At 38.5% G+C, this 21,917-nt stretch overlaps 1 protein-coding gene across 1 annotated transcript; it reads left to right on the top strand.

Annotated features, from left to right (window-relative positions):
* The first annotated feature begins 12,731 nt into the window (after positions 1-12,731).
* On the top strand, positions 12,732-21,344 carry LOC104222029 (putative pentatricopeptide repeat-containing protein At1g13630). The gene is made up of 5 exons (XM_070159862.1): positions 12,732-13,620; positions 13,844-13,848; positions 13,935-14,001; positions 21,092-21,232; positions 21,340-21,344. The coding sequence occupies exons 1-5, from the start codon at positions 12,732-12,734 to the stop codon at positions 21,342-21,344; spliced, it is 1,107 nt and encodes a 368-aa protein (XP_070015963.1).
* The last annotated feature ends 573 nt before the right edge of the window (positions 21,345-21,917 follow it).

The following is a 21,917-nucleotide window of genomic DNA, read 5'->3' as shown; positions in this document are numbered from 1 at the left end:
GTTGGGGTGAGTTCAAAATCCGAGAAGTGGAATACGTTGTAGGTCGGGTCCCAAAATGTAATCAAGGCCTATATGATGTCACATCTGGGTCTGACGTTAAACAAACTGGTGAGACCTCCCAGAAGTAGTTTGATCTTATCTCGCTCTGACTTTTCCAAATCCTCCCACCATAAGCGCAACTCCAAAGGGATCTTGCTCCTAACTGTCACCGGCAAACTTGGACCCGGGATCATTCTGTATGTTTGTTTGGGGTGATTAACTCTCATTGGACTCAAAGAAAGAATAAACTTAAAATTGACACACATTAAAATAAAACTTCGGTCTTGTCAATACGGCCTTTCAGCACTTCGAAGAAGATTTAAAGGCTGTGTTTTATGAACCGGACAAAACATTGAAAATGACCAAAAGTGGATATTTTCGCAAAAATAGCCTTCCGGCGTCTTTTTAGGGACATTCGGCTATTTTTTACAAGAATGAAATCACCCAACTTTTTTACGACGAAAGATTAAAAATTTTGACATTTGTGGCTATTTTGCAAAAGGGGAGGTTGGACCCGATGGGGGTTGCCTACGTATCTCACATCCGGTGAGAATCAAACCGGCGTAGTTCGGGCAACGAAAATAAACTAATTCTGAAAACAAGACTTGTTTACTAAAAACACTTTTTTTCATTTTCACAAAATTTTGGCAGAATTTGCTATTTGGACACTGTTTTAAAAAAATAAAAATAAAAAAAATAGGCAATTATCTCTTTACACTGCTATTTTTTATTTTATTTTATTTTGAATATTCCAGTATTTTCAGAAGCCAGTCAGCATGCAAGTCTGCAGCAAATAAATGCGTAAAACAAACAGGATGCAGCAGGATGGTCTTTTCATTTCAGGTTGCTTGTCCTAGACGGCCCCAACCCCTGTGTTGAGTCCCCTAAGTCAAGTGCACATGATGCAAATAAGCGTTCCTACTAGGGATCCGGCATGAGGTTTTGTTATACTAGGTTTATCCTGGGTGTTCGTTCTAGACCTGGCTTACCCGAGCGGACAACTCGAGCCGAGGATAGGAGCTGCGTACTGGTAACCAAAAGATCATCCGGTTTTGCAACTCCTCCGAATCCTCGTTCTATTTTCGGATATGACACTAACAAAAAGAAGTCACAACCAGCGTGCACTCCTCAAGAGAGAGAAGAGAGGGATTTCTTAGTAGTTTATATATACAGTTCAGATAATATCAAAGTGGTAAAAAACAATATTTTAGCACATTAGGACAAAACATGTAATAAAATCAGATGATAAATAAAGCCAAATATAACAATTCATCTAAGCTCGAATTCTGAACCCTGAACTAGAGATTCTGGGTTCGTTCCCCAGCAGAGTTGTCAGAGCTGTCACACCTCCTTTTTCCGGCACCCGCGGGGGTACAAGGGAGTTTTTCCAATTAAAGAACAATCGAAACGGGATTTGTTTATTTTATTCAGAGTCGCCACTTGAGAGATTTATGGTGTCCCAAGTCACCGGTCGAATCCCGAATCGAGGAAAAGATTGACTATGTTTAACAGTCTACGAACCAGAAATCTGGATAAGGAATTTTGTTAACCCGTGAGAAGGTGTTAGGTATTCCTGAGTTCCGTGGTTCTAGCACGGTCGCTCAACTGTTATATTCGGCTTATTTATCTGATTTTTAACAATTAAAAACTTATATGCAAATTTTAACTTTGAACCGCTTTTATCAATTTTATTATTATTGTTGTTATTTTACGGAGAATTGCAACGTTGTGGAAATGCATCTCAAATCACATCACAACCAGTGTACACGTGGTCGTCGACACATTTCGACTCTGTCGAGATTTGGATTTGGGTTGCATAAATGCACACCCGAGTTTAGGAAGGTAAGATTAATTAAGGCGCGTCTTAAAGAGACTATCGTATCATTATTTTTGGGAAGAGGCCGTGAAAATTCACTAGACGGCCAACTCCAAAGTCTATCCGGTTATTGAGTCCTTTTATTGAGGGCCCCGCAATTTGTGATTTACTGTGGCGAGGCACGCCTCCTTTATTTTAAGGACAATCCTAAAGTGACTACATTTTCTATTTTTAGTTTGTCTCTAAAATAAAAGAGAAAAATCCTAGTTAATTACATGCTTGAAAAGGCCATCACTTATTTATCGGATTAAAGCAAAACGCAACCAGAAAATTGCAATCAAACTTGCGTAAAATGAGATTATTTCATACCCTATTCTATAAGCCAATACTACTGAAATTGAAATTATAAATAAAGACGGAATTGACAAACAATATATTTTCAGATAAAAAAAACTAATTATCCTATAACTAATTTAAACCCACCTTGTTAGATGAAATGAACCGATGGAACTAATTGTTTTCAAAAATACTTGAAACTAAACCAACTTTAATTACTAATGTTTACGAAAGTTTGCTTAAGCTTGATCATTAATTTAAATAACCTATGGGATTAGTGTTCTTAGCCTTACTATATTGAATTGCGCTTCAAATATATCAAGCCTACAGATTATACGAAATTACTAACCAATTATATTTGCCTAATAATTACGGATCTTTATTACTAACAAGATTCAAAAAAAATCACAAACTTCAAGTTACTTCTATTCCTATATTCGCGAGTTCAAAACTAAATTTTACCAACCAATTAAATCGATTCACCACATTAACTAATTACCAATTTAGAGTTGGATGTGATTCCGAAGCTACATTATTTTAAACATATGAATTAACAAAACTGAAACTGATAACTATGCAATTCCTATGGAAACACGTCCAATAGTTCAACAATCTAACAATTCTGCTCAAATTAAACAGACATACTATATTGACATATATTCACGTCATTTTAAGGATCTTAGGTCCGTAATCTAACGTTATGCCCTATCTAGCTGCTAATTAATGATCTTACAAGAATAGTCTTAATACAACATGCCTCTACCCTTCATATAACTGGAAACACATAACTAATATCTAACTAAAATACAATTATTCTATAATTAAATACAGAAATCTTCTGTCCATTTTATTTCAACTTTAATAATCAAACTTTGAGGTGATTCAAAGTAATATACCTGATAATAGAACAGAAGAAGAAGGTGAGGATTAGTAGATCAGTAGCAGAAAACAGCAACAACAACCCAGAAACAAATTAGATAACTTACAATTTTACATAAACATAATAAATGCACGAAATTAATTTATCAAATTATGCGCCAAAGGTAAGATGTAAAATTAATATTATAAATGTATTACATAAACATAATTAGGTATATATAAAGAGATAAATTAAAATATTAAATAATAAAATAATAATAAAATATACATGAATAGTAACGGGGGAGATGAATAGTGTACCTCCATATTTGAGGGAACACGATTCATCTCCCATTTTGGGGGCAAAAATGGGGGAGGGTTGGAGCTTCATTACCCCAAAAATTGCCCCCATTATGGGGAAATAGGGGTAAGATTGGAGATGGCCTAATGGAGGAGATGAATAGTGTCACTCCATAATTGGAGTAACACTATTCATCCCCCATTTTGGAGGCAACCTAGTTAGAAGTTCAAAACCTGGAAGAGTTGGAATCCTTTGATGCAAAACATGCTCCCTCTCCCCAACATATCTAGGACTGCCTCTAGGAGCCAAATTCAAATCCGCCTAGTTATCTACCTAGTTAGAGGTTCAAAACCTGGAAGAGTTGGAATCCTTTGATGCAAAACATGCTCCCTCTCCCCAACATATCTAGGACTGCCTCTATGAACCAAATTCAAATCCATTAGAATTTGGAATGAGGTCATTAAAAAGTGGAAAAGAGACTTGCAACCTGGCAATTGCAATATCTCTCAACGGGGGCAGACTCACATCGATCAGTAGTGCCCTTGATAGAATTCCCACTTACTATATGACTCTATACCATATGCCAAGCTCGGTACTAAGCAGCAAGATATGCTAAGCAGAAGGTTCTTATGGGAAGGAAATAGTGAGACTCACAAATTCTGATGGATTAGATGGCCAAAAGTCACACAGCCAAAATCTTCCGGGGGACTGGAATCGGAAACCTTAAGCTTCATAACAGATGTATGTTACTCAAATGGCTATGAAGGCATGAACAAACTGAACCAGGATACTGTAAGGAGATCATAGATGCCAAATATGGAACTCCTAGTGCCCTAATAAAAGTTCAGGGGCTTAGGGCATCTCCAACCCTCCCCATTTCTCCATAATGGGAGCATTTTTTGTCATAATGGAGCTCCAATGCGATCACTCCTCTCCTCATTTGTGATGGATGCTATACCTTCAAAATTGACAGAAGGTCTCCAACTTTCTTGCTTAGTGTATAGCTTTTCATTGAATTCCAGTGTTTCCTTCTTTATCAGCTCTTTGTCCTCTATGATTCCATCACCAGCCAAAAGTTTGTCTATGTGATTCTTTCTTCTTTGTGATTTGGCAATCTTTTGAAAGTATTTCGTGTTCCTGTCTCCTTCTCTTAACCACAGGCACCTGGATTTCTACCTCCATAATATCTCTTCTGCTTTGGCTATCTGCTGTATTTTTCTGGTTTCTATCTTCCCAAACTCTTCCTTGTTCCAAGTAGTGATGTCCTTCTTTGAGTTTTCAGCTTTTATAGGAGAATGATGTCTGCACTACCTATGAAAGTGTAACTCTGCCACCAGTTTTTAGCTTGTCTAGGAATCCTTCTTGTTGTAGCCACATGTTCTCAAATTTAAAATAGGAACAATCTATGTGCTGGTAGTTGAAGTTTTACCATTGCAGTATTTAGATAAATGGTCATATTCAATCTTGTACTGGGGGTATACTTGTTGTCACACCTCCTTTTTGCGCGCCTACCCCGAAGAATAAATGCGTGAGGGAGTTTTTCCAATTTAAGTGACAATATTTGAAATGGAATTATTTATTTATTTCAGAGTCGCCACTTGGGAAAGGTTTGACTTTTGGTGTCCCAAGTCACCGGTTTATCTTGAATCCCAAATCGAGGAAATTTTCGACTTTCCAAATGAAGTCTGCGAACCAGAAATTCTAAGTAAGGAATTCTGTTGACCCGAGGGAAGGTGTTAGGCACCCTCGAATCCCGTGGTTCTAGCACGGTCGCTTAAATTGCTGCAATGGCTTAAATATCTGATTTTAACACATGTTATAACGTATGTGTTTTTTTTTTTTATTAAAACCGCTTTTATTATTATTATTATTATGGAATTGCAACGTTGTGAAAATGCATCTCGAACCCCGTCACAATCAATGTGCCTGTGGTCGTTAATACATTCTGACTCCGTTTAGATTTGAATTTGGGTCACATAAATGCGCACCCGAATTTAAGAACGTAATTTAATTAGCTCGCGCCTAAAGAGTCTAACGCGTTATTATCTTTGGGGAAGACAGTGAAATTCGCTAAACATTCCATCCCAAATTATAAGTATTTATTATGATCAATTATTGAGGGCCCCACGATTTGCATTTTTTATTTGGTGAGGTTCGTCTCGTTATTTTAAAAGGATATCCTAAAGCGACTATATTTCTATTAAATTCGTTTCTAAAATAAATGGGAGAAAATCCTAACCTGTCACAGGCTTAAAAGAGGATTTGAGATGAACATTAACGGAAAGGAACATTACTAGAAATTATAAACAAAATCGAGAACGATAAAATAATATATCCGAACATGATTAATTATCCTATGGATAGATTAACTCCTCACAATTATGTGAACAAACGAATAATCGTCCGCGACTATTAGTGCTGAAATTAACCTTAATTATTAATGCTTATTTGGGAGTTTATTAGATCTAAGCGCCAGACCATCTTACCCAACTCATGCCTATTAGATTAGTGTTTCTCAAAATTGTTGTGTTGTTTCGTGCTTCGAAATAGGTAAAAACCTGTTGATCCTATTAATAGCCACTTTGTTTAAATGGTGGGTCGATGCCAATATCAGTTATTATTAAACCTATGTCGAAGCAAAGAATCCAACAAGAGAGTTGACATACATGGCTAACCCGTTGGTACTAACGTAACACCATATGAGAATTTGTTTGGGATACATTTTTCTTGAAATCAAATTGGACCGAATATAACAAGTTTGACAGTTCAAACATCCAGACAGGAATACATACAGATACTTGCCATGATTCTACGTTATACTGTCATCACTAAATCAGACTAAATTGTTATGCACATGGAGATACGTCTGATCGAACAACATACTATTTAACAGTCCATCTCAGTTAGGATATGTATCAATTCATACAGAACAAATGCAGTTGGAATGAGCTTAAACAAATACAGGCTAACTATCATTCAACCTATTACTATATCTTGAACACAAGTACTGTGAAGCAGGCGACGTTTATTTCTTTATTTCTACTTCAAACTTCAAGCTTTCAACAACACATGGTTTCAGAAGTATGTACCTGGAAGTGCTTACAATTGAAGAAGAAGAAGAAAGGTCAGTAGAGTAACAGTGGCAACGAACAGCAGAAACAGCAATCTCAAACGCACCAATACCCCAAAAATACACTCAAAGGCAGCCCGGAATGTTTCCTTAAAACCCAGCACAATCAACAACCGAAAGACTCAACTGAACTTGAATTTAAAACAAAGCTGAACTAATAGATCGCAGAAGAAGTTTATGCAAATTGAAATCAAACTTGAGATGTCGACTTCAACTACTAAACTCGAAACTGAATCGAAAAATTCAATGGAAAAAGTCTTTCTGTTGTTTTGGCTGTCAACTATTTTTTGAAACTCTTTCAAAGTCTCAAATGATATCTCTATTCTCTATCCAGAATTCCCTCTACTTTTCTAATTTTTAAAACTCTTTTTCTGCCCCTTTCCCTCCTCTAAACCCTTAATGTCTCTCCCTCCTTTTAACTCTTCTTTCTCTTGCTGTTTTTATAGCTTAGAATCCAGCCTATTCTCCAGCCTGTTAACAATTGAATTCCCCCCATGTGCCCTTTTCTGTTTTTCCACTCACGGGTTTAAAAGAAAGGTACCCCCCATGAGATTCTCCTGACAGCCCCTTTTTTTATTGCTAAAGTGGTCTATCCCTTATTCTAATTAGCAAATATGGGCAGCCTGAATATGTCCTGACAGCACATGCTGTCAAGTTAATTTTAATCCCTTAAAGGTTCCAATGCACATGCTGTCCACAAAAGTAGACAAACCGGGACAACAATCCTATATCAATTCGAATTGAACTCTGAAATCTATATCAAAACTAACAGTTATAACCCATCCTTAAGTGACTTCTGACTTAACTTGACATATTATAAACAGCTGTACTCAATTTCGTAGTTGGATTCATATAATGCCTTAGTGAGAACTGTTGCGACCAAAACACTCACGCAAGTGCACGCGATCGACAAGTAATATAGTAGTAAGTAAAGTATCGTTCCCACGAAGAATTATGATCAACTTCTCGACTGATGTAGACTCAAACAATTATCAATTCAAGCTAAATTATCACAAACTATATAAAGAACCAATTTACAATTTACTTAGTAATTAAACAATAATTCAATACGAAATTACTACACCAATTACACAATATTTTGATAACAATTTGGGTAAAGATATTCCCGGGTCTTGGACTTGCTAGAGATCATGCTACTATTTTAGCTTAAGATTGATTTATTGAATTATCCGGGTTATTGATTATAGGGTTAATAATATTCATAAGAATCTTTCGAGTTCTTATGCATCTATTCAAGTTAAACTAATACCTATATGTCTATGGTATTAATATTAGCAAGAATGCATTTACAACTCCTATTTTTCAACCAAGCAAGGCAATTAAGTATAGTTCTATCTTAATTGCGAATCTTTCACCCGATGCCCAGGATCCGGATCTTGCTCTATTTGATTCTATATGCAATCAAGAATTTCCTTTTTCAAGTTTAACTCAAGATTCGTAAATAATATTTCACTGTTAGCTACGCAGTAAAATAATTAGAAGCAGAATCAAATAAACAACCCATAACAATAAATTCAAGATCTTCAATCTAAGCTTCAAACAACAAGATCATCTAACATCCATGACCCAAGAATACTAGAGTATTTAGCTACTCATAATCATACAAAAATCAACAATAAAAGTTTTAAACATAATATTAACAATCAACAAGAAGAAAGTTTGAAAGAACTCTTTAAATCCTTCTCCAAGATGTTGTTCTTCTTCTCCTTTCTTAGCTCCAAGATGAAACTCCTCCTTCACTTTCTCTCTCAAGGATGAATAGTATTTTTGCACTTACTCCCCTCCCAAAATCTGATCTTTTCCATAATGGAGTTCTTGCTTTATGTAAGTTGAGTGGGATTTAAGAAAGAATTCTGATTTTACCCCTAAACAAAGTCTTCTCCGGATAAGACCCGCGCGAACTATCGCGCGAAGTTTCAAAGTTAGCGCGATAGTTCGCGCGCTTCAATAGCTTCATTTTTTGTGATTTTTTTCCGTCTCGTCCTTGCACACACTCGACTCCTAGGGGTTATTCTTGCTCATAAATCATTCCAATCTCCTCTTGAAAGCATCATTAGGCTTCTCATCCTGCAAGGTATACATATTTTGAGTAGAGCCTGTTTTTCCATCAATTATCCATAATATGACATTGGAATATAATCAAGCATAAGCATAAACAATAGCTAAATCACCCAAATTTTGCCTATTATCAAGAACTAAACAGCACGAGTCAGATTAAGTTCCATTCCAGACTGAAACCAATTGACGACATATATCGAATCGACTATACTAATTATAACATAGAAACAAACAGTCGATCAAACAAACAACACAAATAGGGCATCAACTGTCTTTGACAATTTTGCACGACACAGGGAAACCACAAGCATTATTGATTCGACGATATTAATCAAATTGAAATATGTATATCACTATACGTATTAAAACATAAGCAGAATAACAATCGACCGAATAAAAGGTCTTATGGAGATGGAGAACATGAGCGGTTTCAGCTGGGCTTGAAGTGATAGGTTCAACGAGGGGAGCAAGAGTCACGGAAGCTTCAACTTCCACAGACTGAGTCATATAAGTTTCACCCTCGGGAGCTGGAATTGCAGCATTTTCAACTTCAACTGCCACAGCAACGGCTTCGTCATTTAAAGGTTCTTCAGCCACGGGAGCTTCAATTGCCGAAGAGGGAAAGTCAAGTGATTGTTGGGTTCTTTCAATGGTCTCTAAAACTTTGGCCAACTCTGAGTTTAAATCAAAGTTTTCTTGACTGGCCTCCATTAAAGCATCACGACGAGAGTTTAGAAAAGCCCAACTCACCTCTATGTTAAAATTCTCCTCAAGAAGTTCATACTCCCTTTCCCACATAGCAAGATCATTCTTTAACACTTGATGTTCAGCTAAATGAGAATCAAGGGAAGCTTCAAGGGAGGCATGTGAACTTTCTAAGGCACGTACTTTGTCACAGGAGATCCTTAAATCAGCTTGAACTTGAGTCAAGTTTTGCACTAATTCTCCTGCATATTCTTCTTTCTTGTCCAAGAGTGCCTTAAGTTCTCTGATTTCTTCACTTGACTTTGATAATTATTCTGAAAAGCAACATTCAAGGCGCTCCTTGTATTTTTCAAATTGACTTGAAGAAGCTTTGGCAACTGCTAACTCAGAAGTCAGACCTCGCTTTTGCTGCTCCAGGTGATTTCTACTCTCTTTCAATTCTTCTAGTTCCCTGAGCATTCTCAAACTACTCTTTCCAATTAGCTGCTTCTAGCTGGGCTCCCTTGGCTATTTCCTCAGCCTCGTGGATAGACTTTTCAGACTCATGGGCTTTCAGTTCTAGAAGGGAAATTCTTCCCATCAATTATGTACCAATGAGGTTAGCCTACAGTGACAACTCATAGAAATAAGAATTTTGAGATAAAAAAAACTTGTTAGTAAGTAAAAGAAAAATACCTTCAAAGTAGAATGAACTATGTCATTCATCAGAGTTAAGCAACGGTGACTGCTCATCTTCTTCTTCTCAATATCTCCAATCAAAGGCCCAAGCCAGGCATCTGCTCCACCATACTTACTTAAAAGACTGTTATTAGCAGGAACTTCAAGTGTAACGCTCCTCATAGCCAAGCTTCTACTACTGGAACCCTCCTCTCTATGTTGAATAGAGGAAGGGGGAGCTATAGAAGGAGGAGCGGTAGAAGAAGTGAAAATAACAGGAGTCAAAGGACTCGAAGCAGGTAAGAAAGCAAAAACGGATAGAATGGGCAAGGAAGCACTTGAAACCAACGTAGGAATAGAAGGAATGCGAACAGAGGAAGAAAGAGGAACTTCATTTAAAACTGGACCTAGTTCTCCACTTACAAAACCAACAACGAAGAGACGTTGAATAGACTCATTGGTGTCTCTTGGAGAGGTTTCATCATCAGAAGGAATGTGAACAGATTCGGTAAGAGAGGCACGAACAGGGGTAACTTCAGCTTCATCCTCGGAAACGATGCTTCTCCTGGCTCTTAGTCTAGCTATCAAAGAGGTGTCTTCATCCTCAGAATCCTCTTCTACAACTTTCCTCTTTGACAGTGTAGCTTGAGTTCTCTCCAAAGAGAGTGAAGTACCAAAAGAGGCTCGAAGGGCAATAGCTACTTCAGCTGTCATTCCTCGAATAGCAAATCCTGACAAAAAGAAGGATAAAAAAGTTAGAAACAAGAAAGGACTTAACATACGAAAAAGCTTAAAGAGATGCATACCGTGAATTTTCACTTTCCAACCATGTAAATTGGAAATGGATTTCCAAGTTCTCGCCTCCATAGGCACGACTTTCAAGATTGAATCTACCCAACCACGAAAATTAGGAACGGGTTCCACATCTCCCATGGTTGCTATAGAAAAGCAAAAAAGGATGAAATTAGAAAAGAAGTTGAAATTCTTAAAGATAGGAACGGTAAGTAAAAAAAAACTTACGTGCAAAGTTCTACTTCTCAGGGAAGGGGATATTTGTTTCACCCACCAAATCAACTGTGCGTACTGCAACATAATGAGTGTACCATCCACGATCCTTGTCATCTTCAAGGCTTACCAAGACCCTTTTACTTCTTGCAGTTAAAGTGAAAACTCCATTGCGGAATAGCTTGGGGTGGTAAAGATGAATAAGGTGGGGAAAGGAAAAGTCAACATTAGCTTTGACAGATAAAGATCTCAAACCAGCCACTGCTCTCCATACAAGGGGGCCAATTTATCCCAAACAAATTTTAAAAAAGCGACAGAAATCAAGTATAATTGGGTCAATAGCAGGAATAAATCCCAAAGTGAAGGGGTAAGTATAAACAAAAGAAAATCCAATCCTAAAAGAAGATATTCTCTGGTTTGGATTAGGGATCACTATACGAAGATCACTTCTCCAGTAGCAATCTTTTCGAACAATAGAAACCAAAGGTTCAATGATTAGAGAAGGAAAAGTGTCAGCTTTCTCTAAATTAACAACCTGTTCATGAAGAGAACTTCTATCATTCTCAAAAGATAGATCATTTGGAACTATCTCCTCAACCACAGGTTCTTGAAGAGGCTCAGAAGGTTCTTTGCTTTTAAAAGAGGATTTCTTAGTGATAGAACCTTTAGAAATAGTGTCAGAGCTAGAAGAATGCGTGATGGAACTAGAAGTACTACCACGAACGGATCCTAGGCTACGAAGCCTGCCTTCTCTACCCCTTCTATGTCTTACAGGGGCATTGGGGAAGCTGTCGAGAATTGGAATTCCCCTAGGGTTAGGGTTTGAAAACGACATTGTAGAAAAAAGAATGTACTAAAGAAGAAGTGAATAGAAGTAAAGAGTAAAGTAGTTGCTAAAGGTCTATGAAGAAGAAGACAAGGGAAAAAGGGTTAAATATGTATATGATAGCAACCGTCAAAGATCAAGAAGTGTAATGATGGAAAGCCTATAATAAAGGCAACTATCACTTCGTGAATAGAGGAGTTGAAGAAGCCTTGAAAAAAGGCTGCAGAATTACAGAGCCAATAAGAAGGTGACACGTGTGCAGAGCATTAAATAGAAAAGACAACGGAAGCGTTAGTACTGTCATAGCATTGATTATGGCAAAAATTCCCTTTTTTAATGAAGATCCACTTTCCAAATATTTTATTGATAAATAAATGGAAAGTGTGGGGACTATCTGTATTGGGAAAAAAACTGAATTTATATATTGAAGATGACGTGTCATGACACGTGGACTGGTCAAATGGTCAAAACACGGTAATCAACCAAGAGGCACGGGCGACAACAGATACGGAGAGAAGAAAGTTAAATAGGCATGAGTCGCTACTCAAAAGGCACGAGTTTCGTACCTATACAAGTCATTTAAAACCTGAAGATCGGAAGGGATTGAAGAATGATGCAAAAGAGTCCAAATTCAGCATTAAATATTAAATACGTTAGAGAATTTGTATTTAATAGGAATGATTGAGTAACGTTTCTTTTAATGTTATTTATTGCTCATAATTGCCTCATTAAGACAAAGGCATTACACCTTCTCCTAGAATCAACTATAAAAGGAGAAGGTCTCAACATCTGCAGGGACACGGAATACTATTGAGATTTTATTGAAATACAAAACTAATTACTGCTTTATTATTGTTCTCAAAAGTCTTTTATTATTTTCGTCTCCTGATTATCAGTAACCCGAATTTCTCTTTATTTCTAGCTTTGACCAAAGACTTAGATTTTTTGTTAAACAGAACTAGTAAAATAGAAAGGAATAATGCCAAGCATAGTCACATTCAACTCCTTATTATATGGGTTCTGCAAAGCCAGAAAGCTAGATGATGCAAGAAAGTTGTTTGACACTATTGTTGCACATGGGTTAATACCAACAGAGGTCACATACACAACTCTTATGGATGCGTATAGTAAGGAGGGAAATATTCAAACCATCTTAGAGTTGCAAGCGGAAATGAAAGCAAGGGGAGTGGAACCAACTCATGTTACTCGTACAGTAATAATGAAATGCCACGGCAAAACAAAACACATGTGTGAGTCTGTTCGGATACTAAAGAATATGTTAACGACAGGTCCTTGGCCTGATGAAGTTTCGTACAACACCATTATCCAAAGTTTCTGCAAAGCTCGAGATATGAAAGGTGCTATCCGATTACATGGTGAGATGATAGACAACAATCTTCTACCAAGTCGTGTCACATACAACATTCTCCTTAATGGTTTATGTGTACACGGAGACCTAAAGTATGCTGAGAAACTATTTTCTTCTCTCGAAGATCGTGATGTTGGCCTGATGAAATGTGATTACACCATTATTATAAAAGCACATTGTGTAAAAGGTGATGTGAATAAGGCGGTGGGTCTGTTCAAAAAGATGATCGAAAAGGGCTTTGCAATCTCTATTAGAGATTATAGTGCTGTAATTAATAGGTTGTGCAAAAGAAACTTACTATATGGTCCTTATAAAAAAAGAAACTTACTGGATGATGTGAAGGATTTTCTGCATATGATGTTGTCGCACGGCATATCTGTTGATTTACAAATGTATTCTGTTTTGCTTAACAGTTTCCGTCGTATTGGTGATCACAATTCTGTGTTCCAGCTGTTCTCTTTGAAAATTAAGTGTGGGTTAGACACTGGTTCTAATTGTGGTTAAGTGTATACGACACGAGTTCATGATGATTACTGTGCTCTGCTGCAACACACGACCTTCTTGGTTAACGAGGTGTTACCAGAAAAGTCCAACAAGATATTCCTTGATTTTATAAGTATGTGAACTTATTCAAATATTCAATCCCATACCTGGCTTGAAGAGAAATTTTGGTGGAAAAGGTTTGTAAGTTGCACTAACTATGCAGTAATGTGAACTTATAGATCAGGTCAGATAAGAAGCTGATGACTAGTAATGCACCTGAGAACAGTACATATTCTTTATTCTCTGCTGATTTCATGTTACGAAATGAAGATTTATGCTAGACAAGGGGGTCAAGTCATATTCATGCATGTAGCATCACTTACAATAACAGGAAGTGGTATGTAAGTTCTAATTAACTCGCAAACTAAGGTGCTTAGAAAGCTTTTTTTTATGCGCAATCTACTGGTTAGGACCTTTGGGGAAATTCTCACTCCTTAACTTGTATATCTGCAGATGTGGTAGCGGAATTGAGTTTGGTTCAGCTGGAATCAACTCTTAGATGTGATAGTCAGAGTGCTATTCATCTAATGAAAAATCAGAGATTTCATGAGCGCACTAAACACATTGATGTCAGATTTCATTTTATTCGAGATGTTATTGATGAGGGAACTATCAAGGTCGTGAAGGTTATCACAGATGATAATGCTGCAGACATGTTGACCAAGATAGTCCCGCTCGCTAAGTTTGCACACTGCAAGGACTTGGCGGGGGTGTGCATCAACTGATGCAACTCCGAAGAGAACAGTTGCTAGGTGGAGGTGGCATGTTCAACAATGGTTTGATTCTTCTTGTTTCTTACAACGGGGTTGCCCAGTAAGCTTAGAAGTTTTGGCCAGAGTTGTTCACACGCTCGAAACGCAAACCAAGGTGGAGATTGAAAATGTTGGTTTATGTTTAGTTAACAATGGCATGCTGAAAATGTTGGTTTATGTTTAGTCAACAATGGCATGCCAATTGGAAGAGTTGGTGGAAAGAGTTGGTGTGGATGCTAGGAGGAAGCTTCCTCCTTTGATGTCACCCATGACATCAAGAGGAGGTAGTTTGATGTCACCAATGACATCAAGAGGAGGTCTTTACCTCTATAAATAGATGCACTCCTTCACTTGTAGAAATCATCCCAAAATAATACAATACATTGTAGTGAGTAGAGAGTTAAGAGAGAAATTCTCTTAAGTGTAATTGGGAAATCTCCCCTTCCTTTGTTAATATTAAAAGGGCAATTGTTCTCTGGTGGACGTAGGATTATTTTGATCCGAACCACGTTAAATCTTGTGTTCTTTCTTTTACGTTTCCGCTAACAATTGGTATCAGAGCGACAGGATTCTTTAACGATCCAAGGAGAAAGAACAAGCAAATATGAGTTCCATGAAGTTTGAAATTGATAGATTCAATGGACGCAACAACTTCAATATCTGGAAGATCCAGATGATGGCGTTACTGCGGAGGGAAGGTTCAATCCATGCTATTGACGGAAAGTATCCTACGGATATATCAGCTCCCGACAAGGAGAAGATTGAAGGGGATGCATTGAGTGCAATCCAACTATCCCTTGCACCTAACGTGCTTTGTGAAGTGAGTACGGGTACCGAAGAGACGGCCAAACAGTTGTGGGAAAAGCTAGAAGGGCTATACCAAGACCGATCAGTGACAACAAGAATGTTGTTACAACGGCGTCTTCACACATTTAAGATGGGGTCAGGTACTTCGTTACAAGATCATTTAGATGCGTTTAATAAACTTGTCATGGACTTACAGATTGCAGGAATTAAAAGGGAGGAGGAGACGCTTGCATGTGCTTTGCTATTTTCATTGACTTCAGGATATCGTGATATTGAGAATTCAATGATGTATAGCAAGGAGCCTATCAAGCTTGAGCAAGTGCGGCAGGCACTTAACTCTAGTGATGTGCGGAGGCACATTGAAGGAGATAGAGATGACCAGGCAAGTGGCCTCTTTGTAAGAGGCCGGACTAGCCAACAGGGAAAGACCAAATCAAAGCACAGATCAAAGTCTCGTGTGAACAAGAAGAATACAGAGTGTTGGGGTTGTGGCAAGAAGGGGCACTTTGAACGAGATTGCCCAATGTCAAAGTCCAAGGAAAAGGCGAGTGCATCTACAGTTGAACAGGTACATAATTTTGATAATGATTATGTACTAACAACATCGTGTAATAATAATAGTAGTTATGAAAACAAATGGGTGTTAGACTCTGCTTGTACTCTGCATATGACGTTCCGAAAAGACTGGTTTAGCAGCTACGAGAAAAGTGGAGGAACCGTAGTAATGGGCAATAATGCAACTTGTGCAATAGTTGGCATTGGCTCAGTTCGGGTTCGCTGCCATGATGGAATCGTGAGGACTATTACACAAGTCCGTCATGTTCCTGATCTGAAGAAGAATTTGATCTCCTTGGGTACTCTGGATGAACAAGGCTACAGGTACATGAGCGAAGCAGGAACTATGAAGGTGACTAAAGGTTCTTTAGTCATGCTGAAAGGCAAGCTGGAGAATGGCCTTTACACATTGGCCGGAAGCACCATTGTTGGCTCTGCAAATGCATCTACAGTGCAGTTATCTAATGATGACAAGGCAAGACTATGGCACATGAGACTGGGTCATATGAGCGCACGTGGACTGGAGATGTTGAGCAATCGTAAACTTTTGGAAGGTGAGAAGATCAGCACGCTTGACTTCTGTGAGCACTGCGTTCTAGGGAAGCAGAAGAAGGTCAGCTTCAGCACTGGCAAACACAAGACAAGAGGAGTGCTAGACTACATCCATTCAGATTTATGGGGTCCTTCTAAACTTCCATCGAAGGGCGGAAAGAGGTATCTTCTCATTTTTATTGATGATTTCTCACGAAAGGTTTGGGTGTATTTTTTGAAGGCAAAAAGTGATGCTTTTGAAGCATTTAAAGAGTGGAAGATTTTGGTTGAAAATCAAATGGAGCGGAAAATCAAGTATCTTCGCACAGACAATGGCTTGGAGTTTTGCAATGAAGAGTTTAATGAATTCTGCAAGGTTCATGGGATCTCAAGACATAGGACTGTCAGGCATACCCCACAGCAGAATGGAGTTGCCGAGAGAATGAACAGAACTCTTCTTGAAAAGGCTCGTTGTATGCTCCTACAAGCCAAAATGTCCAAAGTATTTTGGGCTGAAGCAGTTCACACTGCTGCTCATATTGTCAATCGATCTCCAGCATCGGCAATTGACTTTAAGACTCCGAATGAGGTATGGTCAGGTGAACCCTCTAACTATTCATACTTACGAGTATTTGGGTGTCCAGCTTATTATCACGTTAATGAAGGAAAGCTTGAACCAAGGGCTAAGAAGGCCATATTCGTAGGGTATGTGGATGGAGTAAAAGGGTACAAACTTTGGTGTTTGTCTTTACTCAAATTTATAGTTAGTAGAGATGTCACCTTCGATGAATCCTCTATACTTGATCCCCGTAAAGTTTCCGTGGAGTTTTCAGGAAACAAGAACAACGAGCAGGTGGAGCTTCCGGTGGAGCTTGCCAAGGAAAAGGATCAAGAGACTCAGGTTAAAGATGAGTCAGAAGATGTAGGCGTTGAAGAACTTGCTGTCAATGAACCATACACAATTGCGAAGGGGAGGGAGAAGAGGCAGACACGAGAACCGGAACGCCTTATAAATCAAGCAAACTTGATTGCATATGCGTTCGTAGCTGCACAAGAAGAGATTAAAGATCTGGAGCCCTCCTCGTATATTGAAGCAACTTCTTGCAAGGATGCCGCACAATGGCGGTTAGCCATGACTGAAGAGATGGAGTCTCTTCACAAGAATCAGACATGGGTCTTAGTGAAAAGACAAAAGGGGAAGAGGACAGTTGGATGCAAGTGGGTCTACCGAAAGAAAGAGGGAATTCCTGAAGTGGAAGATGCTAGGTTCAAGGCGAGATTGGTTGCAAAAGGTTTCAGCCAAAAGGAGGGAATTGACTACAATGAGATTTTCTCTCCGGTCATGAAGCATAGCTCAATTCACGTGCTACTAGCATTGGTTGCACAATTTGACTTGGAGCTTCAACAACTTGATGTCAAAACTGCTTTCTTACACGGTGATCTAGAAGAGACAATCTATATGGATCAACCTGAAGGTTTCCTAGCTGAGGGAAAAGAAGATCATGTATGCCAACTAAAGAAGTCTTTGTATGGTTTGAAGCAATCCCCTAGACAGTGGTACAAGAGGTTTGATGCATTCATGACTACACATGAATTCTCAAGGAGTGCATTTGATAGCTGTGTGTATCACAAGAAGATGTCTGGTAACTCAATGATTTATTTACTGTTGTATGTTGATGATATGCTTATTGCTGCTAACAACATTACAGAGATAAATGCTTTGAAGAAACTGTTGAGTAAGGAATTTGACATGAAGGATTTAGGAGCTGCAAAGAAAATCCTTTGGTATGGAGATTTCAAGAGAAGACGATGTTGTACATCTTTCTCAGAAGAGGTATATTGAAAGGGTTCTCGAGAGATTCAATATGCAAACGTGCAAGCCTGTAAGTACACCATTAGCTCCTCATTTTAAACTTTCAGAGTCACAAATGCCTCAGTCCGAGGATGAGGTGGAGCATATGTCAAAGATTCCTTATGCCAGTGCAGTTGGTAGTATTATGTATGCTATGGTATGCACACGTCCAGATATTGCTCAATCTGTAAGTGTGGTAAGTAGATACATGTCCAACCCAGGAAAGAGGCATTGGGAAGCTGTCAAGTGGATATTGAGATATCTCAAAGGAGCTTCTGGTGTTGGTCTTACCTTTCGAAAAAGTGGTACAGGTATTTCAATTCTCGGTTATGTGGATTCTGACTATGCAGGAGATCTTGACAGAAGAAGGTCCACAACTGGATACATCTTTACCCTCGTTGGCAGTGCCGTCAGTTGGAAGTCGACTTTGCAGTCGATTGTCGCTTTGTCTACGACAGAAGCAGAATACATGGCAGCAGCGGAGGCGGTAAAGGAAGCTATCTGGTTGAAAAGTTTAGTAGCGGAATTGAGTTTGGTTCAGCTGGAATCAACTCTTAGATGTGATAGTCAGAGTGCTATTCATCTAATGAAAAATCAGAGATTTCATGAGCGCACTAAACACATTGATGTCAGATTTCATTTTATTCGAGATGTTATTGATGAGGGAACTATCAAGGTCGTGAAGGTTATCACAGACGATAATGCTGCAGACATGTTGACCAAGATAGTCCCGCTCGCTAAGTTTGCACACTGCAAGGACTTGGCGGGGGTGTGCATCAACTGATGCAACTCCGAAGAGAACAGTTGCTAGGTGGAGGTGGTATGTTCAACAATGGTTTGATTCTTCTTGTTTCTTACAACGGGGTTGCCCAGTAAGCTTAGAAGTTTTGGCCAGAGTTGTTCACACGCTCGAAACGCAAACCAAGGTGGAGATTGAAAATGTTGGTTTATGTTTAGTTAACAATGGCATGCTGAAAATGTTGGTTTATGTTTAGTCAACAATGGCATGCCAATTGGAAGAGTTGGTGGAAAGAGTTGGTGTGGATGCTAGGAGGAAGCTTCCTCCTTTGATGTCACCCATGACATCAAGAGGAGGTAGTTTGATGTCACCAATGACATCAAGAGGAGGTCTTTACCTCTATAAATAGATGCACTCCTTCACTTGTAGAAATCATCCCAAAATAATACAATACATTGTAGTGAGTAGAGAGTTAAGAGAGAAATTCTCTTAAGTGTAATTGGGAAATCTCCCCTTCCTTTGTTAATATTAAAAGGGCAATTGTTCTCTGGTGGACGTAGGATTATTTTGATCCGAACCACGTTAAATCTTGTGTTCTTTCTTTTACGTTTCCGCTAACAATTGGTATCAGAGCGACAGGATTCTTTAACGATCCAAGGAGAAAGAACAAGCAAATATGAGTTCCATGAAGTTTGAAATTGATAGATTCAATGGACGCAACAACTTCAATATCTGGAAGATCCAGATGATGGCGTTACTGCGGAGGGAAGGTTCAATCCATGCTATTGACAGAAAGTATCCTACGGATATATCAGCTCCCGACAAGGAGAAGATTGAAGGGGATGCATTGAGTGCAATCCAACTATCCCTTGCACCTAACGTGCTTTGTGAAGTGAGTACGGGTACCGAAGAGACGGCCAAACAGTTGTGGGAAAAGCTAGAAGGGCTATACCAAGACCGATCAGTGACAACAAGAATGTTGTTACAACGGCGTCTTCACACATTTAAGATGGGGTCAGGTACTTCGTTACAAGATCATTTAGATGCGTTTAATAAACTTGTCATGGACTTACAGATTGCAGGAATTAAAAGGGAGGAGGAGACGCTTGCATGTGCTTTGCTATTTTCATTGACTTCAGGATATCGTGATATTGAGAATTCAATGATGTATAGCAAGGAGCCTATCAAGCTTGAGCAAGTGCGGCAGGCACTTAACTCTAGTGATGTGCGGAGGCACATTGAAGGAGATAGAGATGACCAGGCAAGTGGCCTCTTTGTAAGAGGCCGGACTAGCCAACAGGGAAAGACCAAATCAAAGCACAGATCAAAGTCTCGTGTGAACAAGAAGAATACAGAGTGTTGGGGTTGTGGCAAGAAGGGGCACTTTGAACGAGATTGCCCAATGTCAAAGTCCAAGGAAAAGGCGAGTGCATCTACAGTTGAACAGGTACATAATTTTGATAATGATTATGTACTAACAACATCGTGTAATAATAATAGTAGTTATGAAAACAAATGGGTGTTAGACTCTGCTTGTACTCTGCATATGACGTTCCGAAAAGACTGGTTTAGCAGCTACGATCTCTCTTTTTCTTCTATATAAATGTAGAAAAACATAAGAGAGAATCTGTCTATGTGCTTATACTCTGTGCTTCATGTGGCTAAGAAGCAACCTAGGTTTATAAAGTTCTTATTAATTTATTCATAGAAACATGCACATAAAAAAAGATCATTAATAGGGAGTTGAAAACTCTGTAATTGATAAGAGAAATTGCTTAAATTGATAATAACTGTCTCTTTCTCACAGCTCACAGTCTCAGTATCTCACCCTTCTGAAGACTGTAAATCTCTCCCTCACCCCTTTTAGCGGCTTCTGTTCCATTTTCTCTCGCACTTATTTTTCTGTTCGTTTCTTCTGAATTTAAGTGAACATATGTGTTATACCAAATGTGTTTCGGTATTGTATTTTTGATTGTCACTAGAAAAATAATTCTGGAATAGACATGCTCAATGGAGTAGGAACATGTTTATGTATTGTCTTCTGATGTTCGCTAAAACTAGTAGTAATTGATAGATGCTATTTCCTTAAACCTTGTTCTAGATTAAATATGGAGTTTCTTTCTTCCTTCACGCCCATTCAATCTTTCTGTTTTCGATTCTATGGTGAATGATATGAAAATTGTTGTTGTAGGAAGTAGAGAAAAGAGAATAGAGACAGAGAGTGAGACATTTGAGGAATTGCCTCTTGATTACAAGAATTGGTCATCTGCAGTAATCTCTTTTAAAGAAAATGAAGATATCACTGTATATGCCTTTGCTTGTGACAATTGCTGTCTGTACTATGTTTTGTCCTACGAGCAGATGGCCAGCCTTTTTTTTTTCCACTGAAAAGTGGGATTACTTCCTATGACTTTAACGTACTTTGTTGGTAATGAGCAGCATGATCATGATGAGCTAATTTACCCTTTGGAAGTCAAAGTTTATGATATTCATACTAGGGAATGGATGAAAGGCTTCAGAAAGTTGCAAGCTCCCAGGCCCGCGCCATTTGTGTTTTTTTATGGGCGGCTTTATGTGCTTTCTAGTGATATATCATATCAAGAATCACTTTGAGTCTCTCGATATCAATAATCTTTTTCAAGAATGGGTTTTGCTGCCTGAACCCTCATTTGTTGTTTGCAATGATGTACTAGCCTTTCGCCATGCTAAGATTGTTGACTAGTCCAAGATTATTTACAGCTTGCACAATAACAATGGTGCACCTGCATTGCAAAGACTGTACTACTTTGATGGCTCATGGATAATATATTGAAAACCCGTTGGTTGAATATAATTGTGTAATTGCAGGGAATTACATGTACAGATTTGAGGTGTCCCATTACTCTGACAGACTATGAGCTATGCTAATCATCTGTGAATTGGAGCATGAGATAGAGGTGCGCGATATTGTTTGTGTATGATGTTGATATGTGCCACCTTTCAGTATGTTGATATCTCCAACATTGTTATCCCAGCAG

Source organism: Nicotiana sylvestris, chromosome 10 (genome assembly GCF_000393655.2).
Source record: "Nicotiana sylvestris chromosome 10, ASM39365v2, whole genome shotgun sequence".
In the NCBI taxonomy this organism is placed as follows: domain Eukaryota; kingdom Viridiplantae; phylum Streptophyta; class Magnoliopsida; order Solanales; family Solanaceae; genus Nicotiana; species Nicotiana sylvestris.
The sequence above is the reverse complement of the archived record's forward strand: the minus strand, read 5'-3'. Positions and strand labels throughout refer to the sequence as shown.